This window comes from Loxodonta africana, chromosome 11, assembly GCF_030014295.1.
Source record: "Loxodonta africana isolate mLoxAfr1 chromosome 11, mLoxAfr1.hap2, whole genome shotgun sequence".
Lineage (NCBI taxonomy): Eukaryota > Metazoa > Chordata > Mammalia > Proboscidea > Elephantidae > Loxodonta > Loxodonta africana.
In genome coordinates this window covers 75,052,971-75,065,326 of record NC_087352.1, presented here as the reverse complement: position 1 = coordinate 75,065,326, position 12,356 = coordinate 75,052,971, and the positions used below count along the sequence as shown (strand labels likewise).

Below are 12,356 nucleotides of genomic sequence, written 5' to 3'. Positions count from 1 at the left end.
TCAGAGGTTCACCCAGCCTCCATGGCCCAGAAAATCTGTATTCCATGAGAATTTGAATATTTTTCTGTATTTTTCTCCCTTTTGATCAGAATTCTTTTATAGAATCTTTGATCAAAACATTCAGTAATGGTACCAGGTACCATCTAGTTCTTCTCAACTCATGGCAAAGGGGATATCTGTTCATGGGGGCAATTAGCTTCACATTCAATTTCCTTTTCCTGTTTCTGATTCTCTTTCTTCCTCTGTTGCTCCAGACAAATAAAGACTAACTATTGTACCTTGGATGGCCACTTGCAAACTTTTAAGATGCCAGACACTATACAATTAACTAAGAGGTAAAACAGAAGCACTAAACACAATATTAGGCCAATTAACTGGGATGTCCGATGAAACCATGATTCTAAACCTCCAAACCAAGGAACCAAATTTCATGATGTACTGGATTGTACATAAGCAGCCTCAGCAGCTACTCTTTTTGTTGTAGTTGCTGGAAATACATCCATCACACAATTTTTGCCAGTTCAGCTTTTTACAGGTACACAACTTACTGACATCAATTACATTAATTGCCTGTGCAACCCTACCCTTAATGAATCCAATTTTGTCCACTATTGTAAACCAAAACTCAGTACTCCAAAGCAATAATTCCTCCCCACCTTTCTTTTGGAATTTACATGATAATGTGTTTTTATTTTTCCTTTTCTCTATTAATGTGGTGCCTTACACTGATTAATTTTCATATGTTGAAGTTCTCTTATATTCCTGGGATAAATTTCACTTGGTCATAATATATAATGATCTTAATGCTCTGCAGGATTCAGGTTGTTAATATTTTATTGGGATTTTTGCATCTCTATTCATAAAAGATATTGACCTAGAGATTTCTTTTCATGTGGTATCGTATCTTGCTTTGATATCAGGATGATCCTGGTCTCATAAAATGAGTAAGGAAGTGTCTCCTCCTCTTTGGTTTTTTGGAAAAGTTTGTGAAAGATTGGTGTTTATTCCTTTTTAAATGTTTGGTAGAATTCACCAGTGAAGCCAGCTGATCCTGGACTTATGACAGAAATACCACAGGTGGGTTAGTGATAACAAACAGAAATTTATTTTCTCACAGTTTAGGGGGCTTTGTTGTTGTTGTTAGGCACCATCGAATCTGTTTCAAGTCATAGCAACAAAATGTACAACAGAACAAAACACTGCCTGGTCCTGCACCATCTTCACAATTGTTGTTATCCTTGAGCCTATGGTTGCAGCCACTGTGTCAATTCATCTCATTGCGGGTCTCCTTCTATCTTGCTGACCCTCTACTTTACTAAGGATGATGTCCTTCAAGAGGGACTCATCCCTCCTTACAACACGTTCAAAATAAATAAGACAAAGTCTTGCCATCCTCATTTGTAAGGAGTATTCTGGCTGTACTGCTTCCAAGACAGATTTATTTGTTCTTCTGGCTGTCCATGTTATATTCAATATTCTTCACCAACACCATAATTCAACAACATCAATTCTTCTTCAGCTTCCTTATTCATTCTCCAGGTTTTGCATGCATATGAGGTGACTGAAAATAGCATGGCTTGGTTCAGGCACACCTTAGTCATCAAAGTAACAGCTTTTCAACACTTTAAAGAGGTATTTTGCAGCACTTTTGCTCAATGTAATACTTAGTTTGATTTCTTGACTGCTGCTTCCATGGGCGTCGACTGTGGATCCAAGTAAAATGAAATCCTTTATAACTTCAATATTTTCTCCATTTATCATCATGCTGTTTATTGGTTCAGTTGTGAGGATTTCTGTTGTGTTTATGTTGGGGTGTAATCCATACCGAAGGCTGTAATTCTTTGATCTTCATCAGTAAGTACTTCAAGTTCACTTAGCTTTCATCAAGCAAGGTTGTGTTATCCGCGTATTGCAGGTTGTTATTGAGTCTTCCTCCAATTCCAATTCTGATGCTGCATTCCTCTTCGTATAGTACAGCTTCTTGAATTATTTGCTTGGCATACAGATTGAATAAGTATGGTGAAATGATACATTCATCATGCACATCTTTTCTGATTTTAAACCACGCAGTATCCCTTGTTCTGTTCAAACAGCTGCCTCTTTGTTTTTGACACATTCTGCATAAGCACAATTAAAACCAAAAACAAAACAAACAAACAAACAAACAAACCCATTGCCGATTACGACTATGACTCATAGGACAGAGCAGACCTGCCCCATAGAGTTTCCAAGGAGCATCTGGTGGATTTGAACTGCTGACCTTCTGGTTAGCAGCATGTAGCTCTTAGCCACTACACCACCAGGGTTTCCAAGTACAATTATGTGTTCTGGAATTCCCATTCTTCCCAATGTTATCCATAATTTCTTATGATTCACACAGTTGAATGTCTTTGCATAGTCAATAAAACACAGGTAAACATCTTTCTGGTATTCTCTGCTTTAAGCCAACATCCATCTGACATCAGCAATGATATCCCTTGTTCCATGTCCTCTTCTTAATCCAGCTTGAATTTCTGGCAGTTCTCTGTTGTTGTACTGCTGCAAACATTTTTGAATGATTGTCAGCAAAATTTTACTTGCATGTGATATTAATGTCATTGTTTGATAATTTCCACACTCTGTTGGACCACTTTTCTTTGGAATGGGCACAGATATGGATCGCTTTCCTTCAGCTGGCCAGGTAACTGTCTTCAAATTTCTAGGCATAGGTAAGTGAGCACTTCCAGTGCTGCATCCATTGGTTGAAACATCTCAACTGGTATTCCGTCAATTCCTGGATGGAATTTTCACCAATGCCTTCAGTGCAGCTTAGACTTATTCCTTCAGTACCATCAGTTCTTGATCATATGCTACTTCCTGAAATGGTTGAACATCGACCAATTCCTTTTGGTATAGTGACTCTATGTATTTCTTCCATCTTCTTTTGGTGCCTCCTGCGTCGTTCAATATTTCCCCCATGTTGTAGTTGTTGTTAGGTGCCATCAAGTCAGTTCCAACTCATAGTCACCCTGTGTATAACAAAACACTGCCCGGTCCTGTGCCATCTTCACAATTGTTATGCTTGAGCTCACTGGTGCAGCCACTGTGTCAATCTATCTCGTTGAGGGTCTTCCTCTTTTTTGCTGACTCTCACTTTACCAAATATAATGTCCTTCTCCAGGGACTGATCCCTCCTGATAATATGTCCAAAGTATGTGAGATGTAGCCTTGTCATCCTTGCTTCTAATGAACATTCTGACTGTACTTCTTTCAAGACAGATTTGTTCATTCTTTTGGCACTCCATGGTATGTTTAATATTCTTCGCCGACACCATAATTTAAAGGCATCAATTCTTCTTCATCCTTCCTTTTTCATTGTACAGCTTTCACATGCATATGAGGTGATTGAAAACGCGATGGCTTGGGTCAGGCACATTTTAGTCTTCAAGGTGACATCTTTGCTTTTCGATGCTTTAAAGAGGTCTTTTGCAGCAGATTTGCCCAATGCAATGCATTCTTTGATTTCTTGACTGTTGCTTCCATGGGTGTTGATTGTGGATCCAGGTAAAATGAAATCCTTGACAACTTCAATCTTTTCTCCATTTATAATGACGTTACTTACTGGTCCTGCTGTAAGGATTTTTGCTTTCTTTAAATTGAAGTGTAATCCATACTGAAGTCTGTAGTTTTTGCCCAGAGAATCTGTCAATATTGAAATTCATATCTTGAATGCTTTCTTCAGTTCTTTCAGCTTGAGAAGTGCCGAGTGTGTTCTCCCTTTTGGTTTTTTAACTCCAGATCTTTGCACGTTTCATTATAATGCTTTACTTTGTCTTCTCAAGCTGTTCTTTGAAATCTGTTCAGCTCTCTTCATTATTTGTTCCATTCCCTTTAGCTGCTCCATGTTCAAGAGGAAGTTTCAGAGTCTCTTCTGACATACATTTTGGCCTTTTCTTCTCTTTTTAATGAACTTTTTCTTTCTTCATATATGGTGTACTTGATGTCATCCCATAACTTATCTGGTCTTTGGACATTTAGTGTTCAATCGGTCAAATCTTTTCTTGAATTGGTCTCTAAATTCAGGTGGAATATTCTCAAGGTCATATTTTGGCTCTCATGGATTTACTCAAATTTTCTTCAGCTTCAACTTCAACTTGTATATGAGCAATTGATGGTCTGTTCCACAGTCAACCCCTGGCCTTTTCTGACTGATGATACTGAGCTTCTCATAGTCTCTTTCCACAGAGGTAGTCAACTTGATTCCTGTATATTCCATCCAGTGATGTTCATGTGAGTAGTAACCATTTATGTCACGGAAAAAATGTATTTGTAATGAATAAGTTGTTGGTCTTGCAAAATTCTATCATGAGATATCCATCATCGTTTCTATCACCAAGGCCATATTTTCCAACTACTGATCCTTCTTTGTTTCCAGCTTTCACATGCCAATCACCAGTAATTAGTAATGCATCTTGATTGTATGTTTGATCAATTGCAGACTGCAGAAGTTGGTAAAAAATCTTCAGTTTCTTCATCTTTGGCCTTAGTGGTTGGTCCATAAATTTGAATAATAATCCTATTAACTAGTCTTCCTTGTAGGCATATGGATATTTTCCTACCACTGACAGAGTTGTACTTCAAGATAGCTCTTGAAATGTTCTTTTTGACTATGAAAGCTACACCATTCCTCTTCAATTTGTCTTTCCTGAAATAGTAGACCATATGATTGTCCGACTCAAAATGGCCAATACCAGTCCATTTCAGCTCACTAATGCCTAGGATATTGATTTTTATGCATTCTAAATTCAAAACACTGGCTCTAAGGGAAGGCTTTCTCTCTGTGTTGGCTAGGGGAACATCCTTTTCTCTTTTTAGCTTCTATTCCTGGGCTCCCTGGTGATCTTCATGTGACATGGCATGTAACTTCCCCTATCTCTGCTTGCTTCTCTGGGCCTATCTGCTATTTTTATACCTCAAACGTGATTGGCTTTAAAACACACTCTATACTGATATGGTCTCTTAACAAGGAAAACCCATTCCCAAATTAGATTATAACTACAGGTATAGGTGTTCAGGTTTATAACACACATTTTGGGGGGACACAATTCAATCCATAACAGTAGGGTTGTTTTTATAATAATTCAATAACTTTACTTGTTATAGGTCTGTTCAGATTTGAGTAAGTCTAGGTAGTGTCTTTAGTTTTATAATTTCTCTGAGAAATAAATAGCAGGTCAATTTTTAACTTTTAAATATATAAAACAAATCAAACCAAACCCAGTGCCGTCGAGTCAATTCTGACTCATAGCGATCCTATAGGACAGAGTAGAACTGCCCCACAGATTTCCCAAGGAGAGCCTGGCAGATTTGAACTGCCGACCCTTTGGTTAGCAGCCATTGCACTTAACCACTACGCCACCAGGGTTTCTTTTAAATATATATTCACTTCTTATGATTGAAATGTTTTTGCATAACTATGTAACACTCTGTGAAATGCATATCCATTTCTTTATTAATTTACCTCAAATTTTTTTAAATAACATTCCTTCAGAGCTTCAAGTTCCTGGTTCCGCTTTGAGTCCAGTAGAGGGCCATGCTCACTCATGTAGTCTATGTCTGCTTGAACCTTTGCATTAGCTTCTTCTAACTTTGCCTTCTGCTCTTCAAAACATTCTAGTTGATGAACTTTATCTGTAAGATGCCATCGTAATTCTATAATATCTCTCATATATGTCTCATGTTCTAGTAACATAATAATAAAAACAAAAGAATACCAGATTTTAAGGCATAATCATCCAGAAGGAAATGTTTACTTGATAATAACTAAATGAACTACTTTAGTTTCAGAAATAACTTTTCTATGGGTTTTACTAAATCTAAAATAGGAGTTACTTTAATATTGCACTGTAAAATATGTTGTTTTCTTCAATCATCATGAAAAAGATTAAAATACACATTTTAGAAGTTAACAGTTATTTTAGTATAAATCCTGTTTATTACAATCAATGTATATAAAACATTGCTACGTATACCCATTGCCTTTGAGTCCATTCTGACTCATGGTGGCCCCGTGCATTACAGAATAAAACTACTGCATAGGATTTTCTTGGCTGTAATCTTTACAGAAGTAAATCACCATGCTTTTCTTTTGTCGTGCCACTGGGTGGGTTTGAACCACCAACCATTAGGTTAATAGTGGAGCTCAAACTGTTTACACCACCCTGGGGCCTTGGGTTATGTATATCTACTCTATTCCATATAACTGCTCTGAAGTGAGAAAAATTGCAAGAGTACAGGCCTTCCAAAACCACTCAGGAGTAAAAAGATGAAATATGAGTTACAAATATCAAAATGGAAAAGACAAAAACGAGTATTTCCTAAAGAAACAGTTTTATATCAAAATACACAAAAGAACCAACTGAAAAATATTGCAAATGATAAGGTAGCTCATGCAAAATTCATAAACAAAATAAACATTTTTCTAGATAAATATGGAATATGCTGAGAACAGAATAATCTCACTCACAAAAGGAAAAATAAAATACAAAGTAAATGCATAAATCTGGTAATAAACCTAACTTGAACATGCAAGACCTATAGGAAGAAGACGAAAAAATGCTATCAAAGAACACAAAGTGGGTTTAGTAACTGTATAAAAATGGTTTTTTCTATATGAAAATATTTGAATTTTAAACATGGAAAAATTCCCTCAATTAATTTATAAATTTAATTAAATCCCAATCAATGGACCAACATAATTTCAGAAAGATAAATATGTTTTCTTATATTAATCAAGCTTTTATGGTTAAATCAACCTTGCATTCTAGAAATAAAACTAGGTTGGCTATGGCTATCATCCTTATAAATTTCTTGATGTGATTTTTCTAATGTTTTCACGTAGGAATTTTTTGTATTTATATTTACAACTTAGGTCTGTAATTTTCCATTATTTTGTACTGTCCTTGTCTAACTTTGGCTTATAGTAGCTTCATATACCATTTAGAGAGTTCTTTTTTATTTTTTTTCCTCTGGAAATTCGTGCAAGTTTAAAGTTGCAAATAAAGCCCTATTGCCCTAATATGTATTCGACCATTTATTTGGGGGAAAAAGATTTTTAGTTGAGTCAAACTCTTTCTTTTAAAGATCATATGAATATTTTAGTTAACTATTTATTCAATTTATTTTGTTTCTATGAATTTATCTACTTCATCAATGTTTCAATAACATTGTAAGGAATTTGTCCTAATGTCTTCATTATTATTAATCACTGCTATATCTGTATTTATATCCCATCTTCATTCCTAATCTGGTTTATTTACACATTCTCTCTGTGTTTTTTTATTAATCTTGTCATTGGTTTTTAATTATTCTCTTTTTAATGAGCCAGAATTTAGCTTTGCATCTCTCCCACATTACATATTTCTTCATTATTTTATCACATTGTTATTGCTTTTCTCCTTTTTTCTTCGTATGTATTTTCTTAAATTCTGAAGTCATATATTTAGATAATTATGAGTCTCTCTTTTTTCATGTAGCAAAAGCTATTGCTTTCTCTTTAAGGAACAATTTAGCTTTTTCTCACACATACGAAGATAATTTTAGTGGTAATTTTTAAATAATAATTTTTTAATGTGTACAATAAGCACCATCACTTTATTACTTTATGTCTTCACTAATTAGTAACATTTTTGTTTAAAGAGTCAACTATCTTGTTAAATATCACCATTATAGCTCTATCAGCAATATATGCATTTTATCTTCTCAGTCTATACTCCATGTCTTTAAATTTTTTATTCATATTTTCCTTCTTTTTGTGTTGCTGGGATGCATTCCAGGTAATTTCCTTAAATTTTAAGTTAATATTTTCTTTTCTCTACTGAGTCTAAGAAATCATTTAACCAACATTGAGTTGTTCATTTCAAGTAGTACATTTATCATTTCTCATAGGTCTTTTTTTTTCTTTTTACCATTTTTGTTTTATTTAATTTTGCTTTCTTAAAAAAATTTATAATAATTTCTTAGTCCTTGCTTTTATTTCCAAGTCTCTCTTTTTATTTGTTGAAAGATGTAAGAATATCTACTTTATAATGTTAAGTGTAACTTAATATCTGAAAGCTTTAGTAAGATTCTGTTGTCTCTACTGATCCCACTCACTGAAACTGGATCTTTGTGTGTTTTAATAGATTTGATATCAAGCTACTCTTTTTCTTGAAATTTTATCCAAGGGAATTCCTTAGTGCCTACATTAAAGTTTTGGTTTTCCAGAGAAAATTTTCCTCTGCTGTTGCCAGAAGCCTGCCTTTACATACTATCAACCCATGAAACATTTCAATGACATTCTCCACCTCACAATTTCAGACCACACAGGCAGCAGAAATTTTGAGTCACAGGTCCATTTTATATCAGTTCATTAAGAATGCTCAGAGAACACTGCTTTGTTGTTGCTGTTGTTATTGTTACTGCTTGTTTGTTTTTCCCTCCACTGACAAAATGAAGCAAGAATATTTCTTCGTTGTTCAATCTGAGGGATCAGTTTATTTATCACTCCCTCTTATGCTGAGGGTATATTCTCAGCTTTACGTGATGGGTTTGTAATTTGACTTGTTACTTTTGGTGAGTCTTAGTCTTTTTGTCTCTAGTCACCTGTACCCAAGAGATGTACTAAATGGTGACCCAAGAACATCAAGGTTTGGGGAATTGATTCAAGGTTAAATGTGACATTGATGCCTCCTTATCGTCAAAAATTACTATTTCAAAACTGGAATATTGACCTCTTTGCATTTACTTTCTTGACAGACTGTTGGGGTATTTTTTTTTTTTAAATGAAAATGTATGATCAAAACCTGACACAGGTTGAAAAACAAACTTTGATATAATTGATTCCTTAATTGAAATCATAGTTGGAGATGTCAATACTCCCCTTTCAGCAATTGAAAGAACAAATACAAAATCATATATAGAGGACTTGAACAGCACTACCAGCCAATTTGACCTAACTAATATTCATAGAACACCCCACCCAAAGCAGAACACATATGATTTTCAAACACACACAAAACATTCCCCAGGATAAAAGATATGCTAGGCATTTTTAAAAGTCTAAATAGAGACTTCTGGCCAACATGGTGCCATAGACAGAAGCACCACACCATCCTTCCACAGTGAAGACCCAAAAAACTAAGTAAAACAGAGACAAACGTCATTCCTGGAATCTGAAGTGTCAAATGAAGAGATAAAGAACTCAGCCAAGCACCAAATGAAATAAGAAACTGACAGAGGACAGAAAGTGAGAAGAAGAGATACATGCTGAAGGCCCCATCAGGTAATGCAGCATGGATCCATCATCTTGGACTCCTGTCAGGGATCGGCAGACAGGGAGCACGGGAAAGCAGCTTCATGGAACTCCCAGCAGAAGACAGAGCACCTGGTAACCAGCAATACATGCTTTCCTACCCCCCATCCTCTCCTCACTGCTCTACCTCTGACCTTGCTGGCTGGCTGCAGTGGTTTGGCCAACCAGGAAGTGCAGTGTCCATGCCACCTGGATTCTCCCCACCCACACTGGAGATTGGACAGGAAGTATGAGAAAGAAGGTTCACGAAGTTCCCAGCAGGAGACAGAGCACCTGGTAACGCGCAATATACGCTTTCCTAACTCCTCTTCCCCCTCCTTCGGCCTCCTCTGCTTCCCGCCAGCTGCAGTCTCTTGATTGGGAGGCAACCGCTTTGGCCTCAGGCTGCTTGGATTCGTCCTGCCCACACTGGCCAGGCTCCTGAGCTGGTGTTGGTTCTTTCTGTCTCTTTTGGTTTCTTCTGTCCCTCCTACCACCTCCCCCTTCTTTCTCTGGAACACCTGGCTCCGTGTGCCATCTTTGCTTCTTCTTGAAAGGCTGTGAAGCCAAGCCCAACTGGGGAACCACTCCCCTGACCTGTGACACCATGCTGGTAGGAGCCCTGGGGCTTTTTTTTTTTTTTCCCTTGTTTTGCTTTGTTCTGTTTTGTTTCGCTTTGTTTGTTTTCTTTTTCTTTTTGCAGCTTGGGAGCGCCTTCTATCCAGCTGCACTGCACAGCTTAGTCCACTCCCCCAATCTGCTCAGCGGGTAGGTGGGATCCCTGGGAGCATTTCTTTCCTTTTTTTTCCCCTCTTTCTCTCTCTCTCTTTTTTTTTTCTCTTTTCTTTTTCCCTTTCTGTCTTTCTCCATTTCTCAGTTCTCATCTCTCAACACTTATCTTCTTGTCTTGTCTCCTGAATACCTGGTGCTGTGTGACATCTATACCTCCTCTAGCCAGGCTATACTGTGCAGCCTGGGAGCCACTTCCCCAGTCTTAGCAGCCCCACTGGTGGGACTCTGGGACTCCTGGGGGTTTTTCTTTTCTTTTGTTCTTTTCCAAATTCTTACCTAGTTACTTTTTCTTTCTTTTTCCCTTTTTCTTTCTTTCTCTTTTTTTTCCTTTTTGCTTTTCTCCATTTCTCAGTTTTTTATCTATCCACTCTGATGGCAAGGTCCTTTAGCACTCTTTTTTTCTTTATTAGTTTGCTTGTTTGTTTTTGACTCCTATTTCTCTCTCCTCTCTCTCCTCTTTCTTATACCCCTATTAGCTCCACACATCACAACCTCCCCCCTCTTTCTTGCCTACCTGCAATGTGCACTGAGCATCATACCTCTGGGCAGCACAGGCACAGCCTACTGGAACCTGCCCAGCACTGATTCCTGGCCTGTCCTTTTGGCCTTACTACGTGCCACAAATAACCCATCTCGGCCCCTTCCCTTCAGCTGGATCTGCCCTGCTGCACCATAGCAGTCTGGCCCTGCCCATTGGACAAGGAGGTGAAAAGCACCATGACTAGAGACGTGCAAACAACAAAGAACACACAGCCTGCCTGCTCAGACATAACCAAAAAAAAAAAAAAAAAAGCAGGATGAAACAAACAAATCTGCAGTCAAGAAATGAAGAAAATAGAAGTCTAAGTCATTTTAATATAATTGAAACCATTCAAAGAATATATTCATAGCCCACAATATATAATTAGAAAGGAATAACAGAAAGAAATGTGTGAAAATCCCAAAATACTTGCAGATTAAACAGAAACTTCAAAATGAACAACAGGTCAACAAGAAATCACAAGGAAACTGGAGAATATTTTGTACTAAATAAGAATGAACTTACTACGTATAAAAATTTATGAAACGCAACTACTGCAGTTCTTAGAGTTCATAGTCTTTAAATGTCTATTGCAGTGGTTAAGAGCTATGGCTGATAACCAAAAGGTTGGCAGTTTGAATCCACCAGCCACTCCTTGGAAATCTCATGTTGCTGTTCTACTCTGTCCTATACTGTCTCTATAAATAGGAATCGATGTGACAGCAATGGGTTTGGTTTTTGGTATACTAGAAAAGAAGGAAGATATCAAGTAAATAATATAATCTTACACTTCATGGGACTAGGCATAAAAAAAGGCATAGAAGGTTAAATTTTTACCAAATCAAGCAGAACAAAGAAAATCAGGAAAGAATGGTATTAAAGCAGAAAAACAATAGAGAAAATCAATAAAAGTAAAAGTTGACTCTTTGAGAAGTTCAAATAAACTGACAAACCTTTAACTAGACTGACCAAGAATAAAAGAGAAATCACAAATTACCAGTCAGGGATGAAAAAGGTGCCATCACTACTGCCACTAAAAAAAAAAAAAAAAATTTTTTTTTTTTTTTTTTACTGCCCCTACAGAAATTAAAATAATTAAAAGGGAATACTTATGTCAATAAACTAGATAGCAAAAAATTAATTGGACAAACTCCTAGGAAGATACAATTATCAAAACTGAAGCAAGAAATAGAAAGTCAGAATAGACTTAAAACAAGTTAAAAAATTAAATTTGTTAATAAAAATTTGCTCATAGTTTTGAACTTCAACAGCTTGGATAGAAAACTTAATAGTTGGTCCCTGGGTAGAAAAAAAAATAACTACACAGGAAAAAAAAAAACAAACCCTCAAACTTAAAACTTATAAAGACTTAGAGATCAAAACTCAAGCTAAAACATTAATATAATAATTGATCTATAACCACTCAAAATCTTAGGATCCTAATAGAAAACAAAAGGCAATCAAAGGCTCAGTGGACTCCTATATTAAAAAATCACAGATGAATAAGAGATCATGATAAAATAGTAGACTCTATACTAAAAACAACTCAGTATCTGGGAGAGTCAGCAAAAGCAAGATGTGACAGATCAGATTACTGCTCACTACCTTCCCTCTTAGGACAGAGATACTGCCTAGTCATGTGTATTCTTGGTTGGTCATATTGCTTATTTTGGCCAAAGGTTGTGGGAAGAAGTGAAAATGTACCAGTTTCAAGCCATCACCTTGAGAGGCATC

The 12,356-nt window shown here is 36.5% G+C and overlaps 1 protein-coding gene across 1 annotated transcript in view; it reads right to left on the bottom strand.

The window, feature by feature from the left end:
* The window catches only part of CCDC178 (coiled-coil domain containing 178), a 460,722-nt gene that overhangs the window by 403,978 nt on the left and 44,388 nt on the right, over positions 1 to 12,356 (bottom strand). Inside the window, exon 7 of the mRNA XM_064293218.1 lies at positions 5,501 to 5,721. Within this exon, the coding sequence (XP_064149288.1) occupies positions 5,501 to 5,721 (221 nt within the window). The remainder of the gene's footprint in view (positions 1 to 5,500; positions 5,722 to 12,356) is intronic.